Source organism: Wolffia australiana, chromosome 12, assembly GCF_029677425.1.
Source record: "Wolffia australiana isolate 7733 chromosome 12, ASM2967742v1".
Taxonomy (NCBI): Eukaryota; Viridiplantae; Streptophyta; class Magnoliopsida; order Alismatales; family Araceae; genus Wolffia; species Wolffia australiana.
Window position 1 is genome coordinate 6,829,738 of NC_135846.1, and position 16,029 is coordinate 6,845,766.

At 46.7% G+C, this 16,029-nt stretch overlaps 1 protein-coding gene across 8 annotated transcripts in view; it reads right to left on the bottom strand.

Moving 5' to 3' along the window:
• LOC144710114 (SET domain-containing protein) overlaps nt 1-13,814 on the bottom strand; it is a 50,742-nt gene extending 36,928 nt beyond the window's left edge. For 6 of the 8 annotated variants that reach the window (XR_013583216.1, XM_078583785.1, XM_078583786.1 and 3 more), the window contains exons 1-6: nt 13,691-13,814; nt 13,515-13,620; nt 13,259-13,433; nt 12,794-12,899; nt 12,559-12,641; nt 2,510-2,542 (exon numbers count right to left, since the gene is read on the bottom strand). Coding sequence is in view for 7 of the 8 variants with exons in the window: in XM_078583785.1 (XP_078439911.1) it covers nt 2,510-2,542; nt 12,559-12,641; nt 12,794-12,899; nt 13,259-13,433; nt 13,515-13,620; nt 13,691-13,747 (560 nt within the window). In the remaining variant the exon portion in view is untranslated. Of the gene's footprint in view, nt 1-2,509; nt 2,543-12,558; nt 12,662-12,793; nt 12,900-13,258; nt 13,434-13,514; nt 13,621-13,690 lie in introns of all 8 variants that reach the window. The other 2 variants (XM_078583788.1, XM_078583787.1) reach the window with 1 other exon arrangement.
• Nucleotides 13,815-16,029: the final 2,215 nt, after the last annotated feature.

The following is a 16,029-nucleotide window of genomic DNA, read 5'->3' on the forward strand; positions in this document are numbered from 1 at the left end:
CAAGGTGCATGCACTGATTAGAGATTTTGGGAGCTGGCTGACACAAGGCCCCATGCTTCTTCACCTGACTAACTCTTCTTCACTACTTTCCTTTTATCCCCTTCACAAGTTTAAGCTATTAAGATTCATAGCAATGACAGAGCTATGAAGGAAAATCATATAATGTCAAAATCTTGAGTCAGAAATGTTTATTTACCCCAACCATTACATGATTGTAATAAATAAGCTAAACTCATCTAATGAAGCTTAAATTTTTCCATCATTAAAATTCATCAAAATTTTGGGACACGTCCACACAATTCAGAAAATAGGCAACAATGCTACAGAAATAAACAAAATATATCGTAGTTTTTCAATTGAATATATAACACCAAATTGAATTGTTCAAAGCTTGGCTCCAAGCCCACCCTCAAGCTTTGAATTGTTCAAAGCTTGGCTCCTAATAAGAAAAGGAAGCAATCTACCCTAAACATCAAATGACTAAAATGCCCCTAGTGGACTAAACTTCCTAAGATGCCCTTTGGGGTATATGATCGTATCAGAGGGATACCCCTCTTAGTCTGGGATGTGGTCTGTAGACCCGTGAAACAGGGACGACTGGGTATTCTCCACTTGGAATCTATGAACCTGGCATTGCTTGCTAAATGGGTCGAACTGACGATGTCATCGATGGAGGGGCTAGCCTTCAAGGTGTTAATAGACGTATATGATCCGCCGTTGAATTGGGAGAGGGGGTGGGCACACAAGAGGGGGGAATCCCCTTTTTGGCGTAGTCTGCGTCAAACCATTCATCACATCCGGGATTTGTTTGACCCCAAGTTGGGGGACGGGGAGGATTCTGATTTTGGACTGATAACTGGACAAGGCACGGCCCCCTGAAGATGCAGTTTCCAAGACTTTTTGCGCTGGCAAGGAACCCCAATGTCGCCATCAGCGAATGTTGGGAAGGAGCTTGGGTCCCTAACCTTTCTGGGACTTTATCGGAGGATCGTTTCGTGGAGTTGTTGGGGATGCATGAGACCATCCTACCTCTCAGCCCCTCGGGAGTCTCCCGGGATGGGTGGGTATGGCGGGGACCGACTTTCTCAGTAAAAGGACGCATACTTGAAAATCTGAGGGGAAGCGAGGGACGACATCTCTATCGGTAGTACATGCCATATCATAATGAAGCAAAAATTCCCCCAAAAGGTGAAACTTTTCGGTTGGTTGCTGAAGAGAAGACTGGTCACACGGGTGTACAGCAGGCGATGGGCACCGACGGAGCCCGTCTCGTGTACTCTGTGTGGCGGGGCGATGAAGACTGCTCACACCTTTTTTTCGCACGTCCTATTGCCAGGGGAGTATGGACATCGCAACAGATCTCCGGGGTGAATGTTTCCTCAGACACCGATTTTTGGGCATCACTCACGACTAGTAGATACCGGAGCAGAGCGGAATGGGGGAAATACTAGCAACACTTTGGGCGATATGGATGCATCGAAATGATGTGGTGTTCAAGGGGAGGACGGCATCAGTTGAAAACGTCATCTCAGACGTTGCGGCTCTAATATCTTTTTGGGGGTTGAGGGGATAGAGTGGAGGCCTTAAGTGGCCATATCTGTATATGATGTGTACATATTCTTCGCATTTTTAATGGAATAGGTGGACCACCGGTTTCCGGGTGGTCTGCCCTACTTTTCTTTCCAAAAAAAAAATTTAACAATGGGTTACAATGTTTGGCTTAGGCTCTGCATTCCATCCAATACAAACCATGGCATGACTTAGACATACATGACAGGGTACGGAATGAATTTAATCAAACAGATCACGGCTCAGCAAATTCAAACATGTAATTATATGAAATGCACTACCTTTTGTTTCACTAGTTCTTCTAGAAGGGAAAGATTTTATGTACATAACAAAAACCACGACAAATGGATATGAAATGTTGGCTGAGTCAGTGATAGGATCCCAGCCTGGATGTATCGAGGACGGGGTGAACCCTGGCGGAGTGGACGTCGCCGAAGGGTCACGAGCGGTCAGAAGGATGGCAGAGTGGTCGTCGCCGGAGGGCTCAACGGAGTGGACGCCGTCGAGGGAGAGAGGAGCAGAGACTACTAGGTACAAACAACTCAGTACTTCATGTCCTGCCCTCCAACAAGGAGGGCTACATACTTAAAGGAAACATCAAGGAAATGTAGAAAGACGCTAATGGCCCTAGTGGGCTTAGTGCATCTTAACTGTCAGCTATTTCATAAGCAATGGTTGTGATGAGCCATTTTACCCGTTTTAAATGTATCTAAAGGGCAACTCATAAAGTTCTAGTATATCAAAAAGAGAAATAAAAGTGTATGCCAAACAGAAAAAAGGAGACTAACATCAGAGATGCCTCCAAAAAAAGTATAATGTTATTCAAAAGGGAGATCAACATGCGTTCGTGCAGCACTTAGATGCTTCAAAAATCAGGAAGTCATGAACACTTTAAAAAATAGAAAGTTACACATGAAAACAGCACTTGATCAGAACTTACCAGAGAAAGTCTTCAAACTGAATGCCTTGCCCACTGCATCAGAGTAAAAAAATAAGTCTGGAAAGAGTCACTTAGAAAAAAATGGGTCAAAAGGTTCGTTGGACGTCAATGATTTGGAACAGAATATTAGCAACACAACCAAAGATTAGGGTAAAGCAATAGAAAACACTTTATCCAGAGGGAAGTGTATCACGCAGCTAGGTTACTCAGACACCTTTCACATTCACCTGTGAACAACCTGGAACCTTGAACAACATGAAGCACTTTTTGAAACTGAAGTAGAAGTGTTTCTCAAAAAAATCTCATACTACAGAGACTGAACAAGCTGGGGGCGAAGTGTTCCTCATTGCAAAGGTTGGGTGCCTGGATCTAGTGTCAGCCTTGTAGAGAATTTCAAACTGTTATTGAAAAACTTTTCCAAGAGACCATAGCATTAAATTTGGTCAACCAGACGTTTTAAACTGCACATAAAAAATGCCACCACTGACAGGCTTCCATGACTATAGTGTGAGGTTCCCTGTCATAGGCAGTGTGGGTGTGTGCTCTAGTAGACTGGGAGCAGCTGAAGAAGGCATAAGAATCTGGTAGGCCCGACTCAACCGGAGACAAGGAACAGAGTAAAAAAGAAAGCTTCAAGCCCAAAATACTTCAACCCCCCATTCAAACAAGTTCTGCTCCTTCCAACTCCGCCTCATCTAAACAAGCAAGGAACTGCCGGAGTGGCAGGCCTCCCCTACGAGGTGCAGGAATCCGAGGAATGTTTAGATAGACAACCCCAAAAGAGAGAGACAGAGGGAGCGTGAGAAAAAGACAGTGCGCGATCCCCCCGAGAGAGAGCGAGCGAGCAAGAGTGACCGTCCTCTTCCTCCTTCCGACTGCACACCCCCCTTTCTCTCAATCTTCCTGCCTTAATCAAGGCTTCCGGCTCCGATTGGGCCGCCCCCTCCGGTGCGCTGGTACCCGGCCCATCAGCAGCTTTGGACGCGGGTTTGGGCTCCTCCCGCCTGGCTCCTTTGGCTCAACGCTGATGTTCGTATCGGGGGCGTATGAGAATCCAGCTCACTCCTACGCCCAAGGCCTCAGTCTCAATAATGAAACATGCAATGAAGTCTGAAAAAGTGATGCGATCAGTCACCGCATCTACGAACGTCGGCCCAGGCCAACGTTGGGGGCCCATTAGTGGAGCCTATTTCAACTAATCGGCAAAGGGAGATCGGTAGCTTTTGACCTTGGTAAGTGCTTCGCACACCTCTCCAATTTGAAGGCCCATCTGACCTTCCTCGTTGCAGACGACCATCCCTGCTCGAGGACGGCACCCAGACCGAGTCCAGGTGTCGTCAACCCCGTCTGCTCGGAGGCGTCGTCAATCCCGCCTACTTTCCTCTCCTCCTTCTATCGCCCTATCTTCTTCTGCCTTTCTCAGACATTGTGTGCTGTGAGACATTGTTAAGTTCTATCAATTCGTTCGGAGTATTCGGAGCTTAACAAATTGGTATCAGAGCCGTCTCCTGGAGACGATGGAGGCTCGCATCCAGCACTTGGAAGAATGGTTCGATCGATTGCTCCTTGCGCTTGAGCAGCGACCGGGCCAACGTACACCAAGGCAGGAGCCGTAGTCGTCCCAATCGGGATCTCCACTCCCGACCCAAGTGCTGGAGCAAGCAGCCCCCTTGCCACGCGAGCCCCTGCCTGTGCCGCCGCCGCCGCCGCCGTCGGTTCCGCCGCTGTCGCTGACTGAAGGAGAAGCTGTCGGCGCCGCCAGGGTCGAGGCCAACATCTTCTCGGCAAACCCTACGGGACCTCGCGCGGGGAACCCTGATCGGCCAAACGGGCTGGCTAACGACCCCTGGGCAGACTCGTCCCTCCCTCGCCGCCATCGGGCCCGTCTCAAGCAAATAGGCCCACTCACAGGAGAGCGAAGGCAAGTGGGCTCACTTATGAGCGGCCCGGCCCGCCAGCCCGTGGACAGAGGCCCTCCTGCGGAAGACCGAGACCACCGTGGGTCCTCCAAAATTTCCGCCATCGACGGCTCATATGCTCCTTTCGTGGTCAGACCTGCCAGCCCCAAGGACGGTACGGGCTTCTGGCCACCAGAACTCAGCTGGGAATGTGGCCGGCTCACCGACGAAGAACTTCCCAGAGTTCCACGAATACCGCACTCACCGCGCACCCCCCTCGCAGTTCAAGAGTACGGGCCAAGGCACAGGGATGACGACGGGAGGATGCCCATGCACCGTTTTCCCCGTGGAATCTATCGGGAACCTCCTGGTTCAAGGGGAACGTCTCCACTCCGGGGGCCGCGGCAGGGACCTCAGTTGCCAGCCGTAATGCCCCGGCACGACCACCGGGCCTTCACGGGAGAGTCTGACTCGGACCACTCGGCAACACCGGTCCCCCTGTCGTCATAGGTTTGCCGAAACTCTGTCCTTCACGGGCAGGGATCTGGAGCGTCGGCTGCAGCACGTGGAACATTATTTCCGAGAGTACCCTGCCCCTGATGCCGAGAGACTCAGAGTCGTTTCTTCATACATGGAAGGCAAGACGTCGCCATGGTTCTTCTTCAAGGATGATCGAGCAGGGTTTGTCAACTGGGACGACTTCAAATGGCAACTGTCATATCGTTTCGGGCTTCAGCCCCGAGAAGCGTACCATCAACTGTTCAAGCTACATCAAACGGGCTCTGTGGATGAGGTGGTCTCCACCTTCGTAGATTTGATGGGGTACCTGCCTGAGATATCAGAAGAAACTGCCATGCACGCCTTATACCCTGCCTTGAAACCATCCCTCCAAGTGGAAATTGATCGGCGTGAGCCTCGCTCTACTGAAGCACTAATTGACTGTGCATTCAAGGCGGAGAAGCTACATCACCAACTGGAGATGACAACATCAAGATGGAACAGTGGAATTCAACGAGCGGGGGGGACAATTCATGGAGCTTCACAGCACCAAACCCCTTAGGGGGAGTGTCTAGAGGAAACCCTCCAACGCGAGTACCCTGCTAGATTTGTCTAACGGCCGGAGAAATTGCCACCCCGGAAGGCGCAAGGCCTGTGCTTCCAATGCAATGATAAGTTTACGCCGGGCCATGTATGTCTTAAGACGCTGAACGTCTCCATCGTGATGCATACAGCGGAGTCGACACGAATTCAGTCGGATGAAGAAGCAGAGGTCGAGGACAAGGCAAGTCCAATGACAGATAGCCCACGGGAGCTCAGAAAACTCACTATTCAAGCGGCCACTAACATGTCTGCGCCGCATTCTCTTCACCATCCTCATCGACTTGGGGGCGTCTTACAATTTTATCGATGACGGACTGGCTCACAAGCTGGGGCTGAGGCGACAGAGTATGACCCCATACTGTGTGCGCTATGGAGACAGCAGGCTATCTCATGGGACAGCTATGTCCCAACGTGCAACTCCACATTCAAGCATATTCCGCAATCGTCTCCTTTCACCCAGTCCAAGACTTATGCCTCGATGTCATCCTGGGGTTCGCTTGGCTCCGCACCCTAGGGTGGACGTGCACGCAATGGGACCTGCTTCTACTACGATTTCAGGCCGATGGAGTATGACACAGGCTGAAGGGAGATCCGAGCGAGACGCGGCTTGAAGCAGCCGCGACCTCAACAAGCAGCAAGCGGAATTCAACCATAGGTATGGGCTTATACAAACTCGCCATAACCTCGACGATGATCTTGCAGGGGACAGACGGAGACAGACGGCGAGCCCTACAGAACGCAATTTCCGATTCTCTTCCAAGCGCCAACGACCCTACCGCCCGACCGAGCCTGCGATCATCAAATCACGTTGCGTCCTGGAGCCGGACCGATCCACTGCCGTCCATACCGTTATTCCATCTACAGAAGAACAAGTTTTTTTTTTTTTTGAAACGAAAAAGGGGGTCACCAGTAAGACGGTGCCCCCATTGACAGAAGAACAAGTTAGAACAGCTGGTGAATGAGCAGTTGACAGCGGGCATCATCAGACCGTCACGCAGCCCTTTCTCCAGTCCTGCTCTCCTCGTGGAAAAAAAGACGGGGGGATGGCGCTTTGGCGTGGATTACAGGGCCCTTAATGGCGTCACAGTACCGGATCGCTTTCCCATTCCGGTGGTGGACGAGCTACTGGAAGAACTCCACGGCACGACAATCTTCTCCAAGCTCAACCTCAAGTCGGGCTATCTTCAGATCCACATGAAGACAGAAGACAACGAGAAGACCACCATCCGCACTAATCAAAGGCATTATGAATACTTGGTGATGCCTTTCGGCCTGTGCAGCGCTCCAGCCACCTTCCAGGCCTTGATGAAAGCGATCTTCCGGCCCTTCCTCAGTAAGTTCGTCCTGGTTTTCTTTGATGACATCTTAATTTACAGCCGCAACAGGAGCGAGCACGAGGCACATCTACGGGTGCTACAATTGTTGATGGAACATCATCTCGGCATCAACGCCAAGAAATGCTCCTTCGCACAGTCGAGGCTGGAATATCTGGGCCACTGGATCTCAGCAGGAGTCGCCACGGACGCAACGAAAAATTGAGGCCATCCGCGAGTGGCCACCCCCTCAAACTCTGCGTCAACTATGCGGATTCTTGGGATTCGCATTTATCATCCGCACAGACCAGCGAAGCCTCAAACACTTGCTCGAGCAGCGAGAAATCCGAGGTGAATATCATCACTTGCTTTCAAAACTGATGGGTTACCATTTTTCCATCCAATACAAGACAGGGAGTTCGAATCAAGTGGCCGACGCGTTATCTCGCCAAATGACTACCGCGGACGTGACCGTACACGCGGTATCTCTCTCTCCATGGGGGGACATTGGAAGCCTACACCAAGAGGTGGATCGAGATCCATATCTACAGGCCATTATTCAGAAGTTACAAAATGACACCAACAGCCAGGGCAAGTATAAATTGTCACACTGAGTGTTACTTCATGACGGACGTCTAGTGTTACCAGCCGGATCGCCGAGAATTGGGCTTATCATGAAGGAACTTCACGACGGGGTCATTGGTGGCCATTGGGGATTCCTCAAGACGTACAAGCGCGTGGCATCGCAATTCTACTGGTGAGGTATGAAAGCGACATCAAGTCTTACGTCAACAGTTGTTCCCAGTGCCAGCGGTACAAGATGTCGTCGCTGTCCCCGGTGGGGCTCTTACAACCACTACCGATGCCGCAACAAATATGGGAAGACATTTCCATGGACTTCGTGCAGGGTCTTCCCAAGTCCAGCGGAGTGAACTGCATATTCGTTGTGGTCGACCGCCTCAGCAAGTATGCGCACTTAATCGGTTTGGGTCATCCCTTCTCCGCCAAGGATGTGGCTTCTAAGTTCACCACTGAGATCGTCAAGCTCCACGGCACGCCACTCACCATTGTTTCGGAGCGCGGCAGCATATTCTTGAGCCCTTTCTGGACCGAGCTACACAAACTACAAGGGACCAAATTTCAGCACAGCTCGGCTTATCACCCGAAAACCGACAGACAGACTGAGGTGGTTAATCGTTCGTTAGAAGCTTATTTGTGTTGTTTTGCAGCCGATCACCCCAAAAAGTGGAGTTCGTGGTTGCACTGGGCAGAGCTGAGCTACAATACATCATATCATGCAGCCATCGAGATGGCGCCCTTCAAGGCAGTGTACGGGCGCGAGCCCCCGACACTTCTATGGTATGGCAGCCCCACTACACCGCTGGACGACTTAGACCGTCTTCTTCAAGAGCGGGATCAAATCCTGACCTTACTCCGCCAACATTTATCACACGCACAAGCCATTTTGAAGCGCTCAGCTGACAGCCATCGTCGGAGGTGGAATTCAACTCAGGAGAATTGGTATTTCTCCGACTGAAGCTCTACCGCATGAGATCCCTTGCCCGTGTTTTGAATGAGAAATTGGCCCCCAAGTACTTCGGACCGTATTGAATCATCCAACGCATTAGAGCAGTGGCATACCGTCTTGACTTGCCGGCCGAGGCTCATATCCATCCCGTGTTTCATGTATCGCAGCTCAAGCAGGCGGTGGGAGCGACGGATCGTGTACAACCACTGCCTCGAAGCCTAACTGCAGAACGAGAATGGCAAGTCACCTTCTCGCATATTTCAACATTTCGTCCCTCCGCTTACGGACTCCAAGTCCTCACGCATTGGGCCGGCCTACCCAACTTCGAAGCCACTTGGAAAGTCGCAAACTGCCTCCGCCAACAGTTCCCGGCTTTTCAGCACAAGCTGGTTGCCCTGGGAGGGAGTCCTGATGCGATCCGTCACCGCATCTACGAATGTTGGCCCAGGACAACGTTGGGGGCCCATTAGTGGAGCCTATTTCAACTAATCGGCAAAGGGAGATCGGTAGCTTTTGACCTTGGTAAGTGCTTCGCACACCTCTCCAATTTGAAGGCCCATCTGACCTTCCTCGTTGCAGACGACCATCCCTGCTCGAGGACGGCACCCAGACCGAGTCCAGGTGTCGTCAACCCCGTCTGCTCGGAGGCGTCGTCAATCCCGCCTACTTTCCTCTCCTTCTTCTATCGCCCTATCTTCTTCTACCTTTCTCAGACATTGTGTGCTGTGAGACATTGTTAAGTTCTATCAATTCGTTCGGAGTATTCGGAGCATAACAAAGAGTGAGGGCGAGTGCAACAAACATGGTACCCTTGTGGCCAGGCAAGCATTGCATTTGCTTTTTGCAGTTGGGTTCAACTGCCACAAACAGGTAGTACCTAGTCAGCCCCAAGAAACCACTTAGCTGGTTCAGAAAAGGCAGAGAGGGCCAGGATTCAACCGTATCAATTTTGGCAATGTCGATGACAATTCCAACAGAAGAGATCAAAGACCCAAGGTATTCCAGCTAATCTTGGAAGAGGAGATCTTTTAATGTTGATGCTGACATGGTTCTCCAATGACTTGCTGTATATGAGGATATCTTCGAAGAAAACCAGCATGAATTTCCTCTGGTGCAGCCAACAAATCATATTCATTGACAGACAGGAAGAATCATGTTGTTCTTCTTGGTACCCATCACCATCTGCCATCTTTAGAGAAAATCTAGGATGTAGGAGCCCAGTTGTAGGCCCATCAATTCTTCAACAATCTGCTCCAACAAAGTCATCCCAACATTTTCTAACTCTGGGATGCTAATAGCGTGCAATAGCAAAAAGTCTTAGAAACTGCAGCCGTAGGGTGCCTCTAGCTGACCACTCATCCAACCAGATCTAAAAATGGAGCCATCTCCTAGTTTGACATCAAAAAAACTCATGGGAATGGGGGAAGATTTGTCTCATGCCATACCAAATCAGATACTCCCATCGAACTCTAACTGCACACCTCTCCCAATCCATCTCAGAGCTATAATTGTCAGTCAAGATTTTCAGGACTAGATCCTTCACAAACTGCATAATTCTTTCCACTCATTTTACCAACAGCGCCAAATTCATGGATTTGTAATTGGCGAACCTCCAATCCCCTTCCCCCCCCCATTCACAGGTCTGCACGCTACATCCTAGGAGACAAAGGACATCCCCCCGATTCCCATATCTGGATCCTCTCAAAAAAACCTCCTCGTCAAGCTTTCCAGGCGATTTTCTACCCCATAAGTATTCTAAAGCCCTAAAGGTAGAAAATTAGAATTGCTGAAAGAACTGATAGCAACTGCACCAAATGACCCCCCTTGGATAGTATGATATTTTGCCTATCACTGCTGCGGCATTCTTTAACTGCCTGACGAAAATGAAGCCCAACTGAAAATGTCAAAGTAGATATCCAATCATACCCCTCAAGTTGCTGGCAAAGACCTTTGCTATGATGAGATAAATCAAGTTCGAAATTGATATAGGCCGAAAATCACCAACGCGGATGTCCCCTAGTCACTTGGAAAGATGAAGATATGATCAGAGGCCATTCTGCCCTGACTAGCTCCCATAACTAGCTGAAGAGGAATGCATGAAATCTGCTCGGACACATCGTTCCTTCTCCATTTAACCCTCTGACAGCCTCTGTCTCCTCGTCCAAAGATGAAGACCTCACTAGACCAGTCCGCTGCTCCTCTGTGACACTGGTTTCCCCTTGATATGATCTTACCTCGCATTGGGTATCAAAAACGGAAGCTAAAAGGGTAAAGAAACAATAACTGAGAATAAAATATCAGACCGGGCCAGTATTAGACGAGGTTGAGTTTGAAAGAGGAGAAGCCCAGAGTAACGATTTAAAGGCTAGAAGAGGTCTGGACGGGGGTTAGGTTTTTTTCCTGGTATTTTAAAGCGCGACAGGTGGCGAGTTCTGCGGGGGGGTGCAGGTGGAGTTACCTTCAATTCCTCCTCTAGAGCATGGGCTGGAGGAGCATGGGGAAGAAAGTAGAAGACCCAGAGCGAGGGAGTAGTTTGACAGCAGAGCCATTTCCTGGTATGCAGTTGGATTTTTCCATTGCCTATTGATGCATAGGACGTATCACCCCCCCACCAATACATCCCCACCAGTTTGGACCCCTCTTCTAGAGATGGCCCTGAAGCAATTTGACTCGATCTCCCGCCTCCATTGGCAACCAAATGAAAAAATTGTGTCAGCATTCCTTTCTTCCAGCCACAGTTGCCGTAATCTCTGCTCCAACTTCTTGTTTTCCACCACCACCTCCTTACATGCCTACCGTTCTCTCATTTCTCCTTCTACTATCCTCCAGATCATCCAACTATCAAACTCTTGAGAAGGTGTTCCTCTTGCGGTTCCTCCCTTCCCAGATTTGCTTCTTGACACCAATAAGAACTTGTCACGGCCCTACAATTTATTGGCCAATTACACCGACGCCACACCCTACCCAAACTGGGATCACCGCCACAATACCAACCCTTCTTCTGTAGCCATGGAATGTCCATCTCAAAGTATGTTGACCTTCTCTAGCTTCATGACCCTATCATACTATCGAGGAATGGCCTGAATATGGTCTGGGAACTGCTCGCACATCGGGCAAAGGGAACCTCTCCAATAGTTCCACCTGAGCATAGGAATATATCCAATCGAGAGAGCGTGGTAGGCACCATCATGTGGAAGCGTGCACGCAGTTCGTAGGCCCCATTTTCCTGCAAGCTTGCTCCCAAAATCGAAAACCAAAAAGATGCCAAACCTGGGTCCTTCCCTCCAGCACCATGGGTCTATCCTCCATCTCTAGTGACACATTTAACAACCAACCAAAAAGCAATGGGATCCCATGAAAAGAGTAGACCACTCCATTCAGCTCCTCCCATACAGTCTCTAGCAGTGCGGCATTAACTGGACCATATACTGATACAACAGCGCAATCAAAACTGTCACTTCTCCTTTTCAGCTTCACTACTTCTACATTTTGTACATCCATGATCTTTCTTTAGAAAATGCCACCTCGTCCCAAGTCACCAACAAACCCAATAGTATATACTGCCAAGAAACCATCCAGGTTCCAATCCATTGCATCACAAATTTCCATTATCTTCTTCTGTAACTTGCTAGTTGGTGCCACCCCTTGCAATAGTATATAATGTCAAGCAACTTGCTAGTTGGTGCCACCCCTTGCAATGTCAACAGCACCGGGCAGAGTTCTATCCACTGCTGCCAATGACAAGAATGCATGTCCAATTCACCATCAGTAATTAAGCTGTTTCTCATCTACTTGGCATTGTCAGTCAACATTATCACTGTGATGTCACGCTGTCATCGGGCAATGTCACCACTCCATTGCTTGCAGCCTCTTGTATTATCATGCCTTCTACTTTGTAGATGATCCACTTCTTCTTCAAAATAAAAAAAATGATCCACCATCCACTAATATAAGGTGACATTTAAGTGAAACAAGCTCGGTGCACAGATTTTATCTATATTCCAGCTTGAATAAGGTTGTTTTGACTGTGAATATGAGGCTAAGTATTAGTTAGATTTGGTGGTTCATTTTGACGTTGATTTACCAGGCCTCAGACCATTGAAAAAACTCAGAGTAAGTACTGAGGATGTATCCGTTTCTCGTTTGAAATCCGTCCCTATTTTTCTAAAACTAATATAAGCACATGAAAAAACAAAAATGTCGACCAACCTTTCAGATCCACCGTCATCATGCAGAATCTCCTGAACCAGACTTTTAACCTTGTCATCAAAAAGAGCCTGAAGCTTCTTCTTCTGCAAAATCCAGATCTCATCTATAAAAGAACATAGATTTGGGTTGATCACCGATTTGCAATGATCTTCCTCTTTCTTTTCATAAAAATAAGAATAAACGAACATAGATGAACAAACTGGAATCTAGTTAGGCAAGAGACTGCCAATGCTACCTGTAAAATTGTGGCCTTATACAACGAGGTGCCCTTCAATTCAGAAAGCTCATCCTCAGAAAACCAAAGTGGGCTCGTGAAAGTGCGCGGTAGCATGTCTATGTACCTGTTGCAGAGTTCTCAAATGAAACTAATAGCCCACATAAAAGTAATGAATTTGTAAATTCTGGACTTCCTTGAGAATCATCTTTTCCCAGAGTTTTAATCATTTAACAGTATGCCTATGTACCAGTTACAGAACTCTTAAATGAAATAAACTGTATTTAAACACAAAGATCAACAGATGATAACTCAAAATAATGAATTTGTAACGCCTGGACTTTCCGTCGGGAATAATCTTTTCCCAGATTTTGGGACAAACACACTTAGAGTTGAAAATTATGTAAAAAATTGTATACCATTTTAAAAAAATTTGCGATAGAGATCGTTTTGAATATAAACTTCGGTGAAATTTATACTACTTACGACTTCCACGGAGAATTCCGTCGCAGGCGTTCAACGGTGAGAAAGAGAATCACCAAGAATCGGTCGTCCACGTCTCCCTCTTTGAACATTTCAGCGCAGCGCGGACCCAACATCCCATCTTGCAGAACCCTCATCGGAGTAATGGCCAGATCGAGAGGCACCACCATCAGAACACCTTCAAATGATTTGCAAATCAGCTATAAATGATTTATAGGTCTCAAGATATAGAGTGAATCTCGTAGCAAAGTCTGGATACCATCAGAGTTCGACTCGTCTCCCACAGAGGGAGAAGAGAAGACGCCGTAACCCTTGGAAGAACCGCAGCGCTTGATCGAACAACGTCGTAATTGGACGCCATTTATCTGCGAGATGATCAACGAACTAACCCAGATGTTGAAAACAGAAAAAAAAAAAGAAGGATTGGAGCATCACCTGAAGCCAATGCAGGAATCTGTCTAGTTTGACGTCTTCTTCTGCAGCGGAGGCCATTCTTGTTCGTCAATGCCAGCTGAACTTGAACTCCAACTCCAACTATAAAAGGAAAAATCAAAACTTTCCCATATTCGAATTTCATAATCTTTGAAAACGGCTACTAAATTGAGCCCAAGTTCAATACAAGAATAATTTTTTTTAATACATGAATTGTATTCTAAGAATAACTGATACTAAGAACTTAAATCTTTTTCGTTATCCAATGTTAGATTTTTTCTTGTCCTATAGTTTTCATGTAGGTTTGATGTTTACATTGAATAGGTGAGGTTTGCAAGAAAGATCATGGGGGGATTTTTGCAATACTTTGTGGGAGGGATAGCTGAAGAATTTCAAATCTGGGCTCTATTTATTAAATACATAACAATAGAGTGACAAATCTTTAACTATATTTACTAACACAGACATTTTCCAACAACTAAAAGTAACATTTTCAACTTAAGAAACCTAGTACGCTAGTAGTTAATTGGATTTGTCAAGAAGACAACTTAAGAACTCAAACAATTCTCCATTTTTTTAAAAAATGTTTTGAAGTATCTTCGACGTGCCATTAAAATCAAACACATATTATATGTTATTTAACGAAAGAGTTTTAATATTCTAAACTTTATGGACACTATAAATCGTTATAATTAGTGATGATATAACATTGTAATAATTAATGTCAGTAATTTTACATTTTTATGGTTTCTTCTTTATATCAGGGAGTGCAATCAAGCTAAAAATAATACATTGTATTTTTAACATTGTATCTTGAAGTTTTTGCCATTGGTCTTACAAGAAATCATATTACTTAAAGCTTAGCATTATTCAATGAAATTTTAAGCATTACTCTTACAATAAATTATATCAGTTATAAGCTGCACATTACTGAAGTGTCTTTGCTGTAATATGAATTTTGAATTCATTTATCAGAATAATAGGACATCTGTGTGTTTTGTGGAGGTTTCCAAGAGAATCATCAAGCATTCATTTAATCTAAAGGTTGACCAGCACGCATGCTTGGGATCGAAGAACCAGGCACTCATTCAGTCTAGTTGAAATTTGAAAAATAAAAGAAAGGGAAAAATGTGAGAAAATGGCCATCCAAAATATCCTTGCTGATTGAAAAATCCAAAACTTGTGATACAACTTAAACATTTCATGGAAAGTAGATGATAAAATTGGAAATGGTTATTACTTAAAATATATAGAGATCTGGTCTGTTTTGACTAGTACTGGACAGCACATTATTACCAAATTAATCTCACAATCCATATCATCACCGCCTTCCTCCTTTCTTATTAATGTTGGTCCTGAATTTTTTTTTTGGAGTTTTTACATTTTGATGTATCATACACCAGAAATATGATTCTCTTTCTACATGATCATTCTTTGAAAAAGGTAACTGTTTTCTTAATTTCCTCATTTTGGTTTACATTGAATTTGTGGGTTATAAAACTGTATGTATTCATCCAATGGCCAGTGGTTGAAGACCAACAAAAAAAAAAGAATCATTGAAATCAAGCCAAGCAAAATATGTGATACAATCAAGTTCTTTCTGTCTAAGACCATGATACGACTCCCTTGTAGAAACATCAACAATAATAAACTTCTAGAGCTTGTTTGAGAAGAACATCTATTTTCCAGTAGTAAGGAGAGGAGAGTTCGGGAAGATAGAGAGGGAGAAGGAAGCGGAGTGCTCGACGGAGTGGGCACGCCGAGAGAGAAGGGAGATAAGCTAATGAGAGGGATGGTTCATAGGAACTTACGATGATCAAAGGTGCCTCTGTCGTCCTCGAAGGTGCCCTCTTAATGCTGCGGTATTGGGCTCTTATGGGTCGGATCACCGTCTTGATGTATGGGCCGAGGGCGACGTTCATAGACCCGGGAGCGGATTGTATCAGGACTCCCTCCCAATGCGACCAGCTTGTCCTCAAGTTGGAAATCGGGAAACTGGTGGTGCAGCTTGTCGGCCATTCCCAGGTTGCTTCAAAGTCGAGAAGACCTTCCCAATACGTGAGGTCCTGTAGGCCTTGGGCAGATGGTCAAAAGGCTGTGATCCTGGCGGGTTGAACTGTCCACTAATGTTCTTGCGTCAGTCCCGTAGGCCAGGGTTGAATGGATTGTGTTGGTCCCACGGCTGGTTTCATTTGTTATACATGGAAGACTGGGGGAATCTGTTAAGATCCCGAACGGAGATCGTAACTTTTACAATGTTCCAAAATTGAAATGCAATTGATCCAAATTCGATATCGTTGTCCAAAGGAGAGTAGAAAAGGTGAAAGAGGGGGTTCCCCATG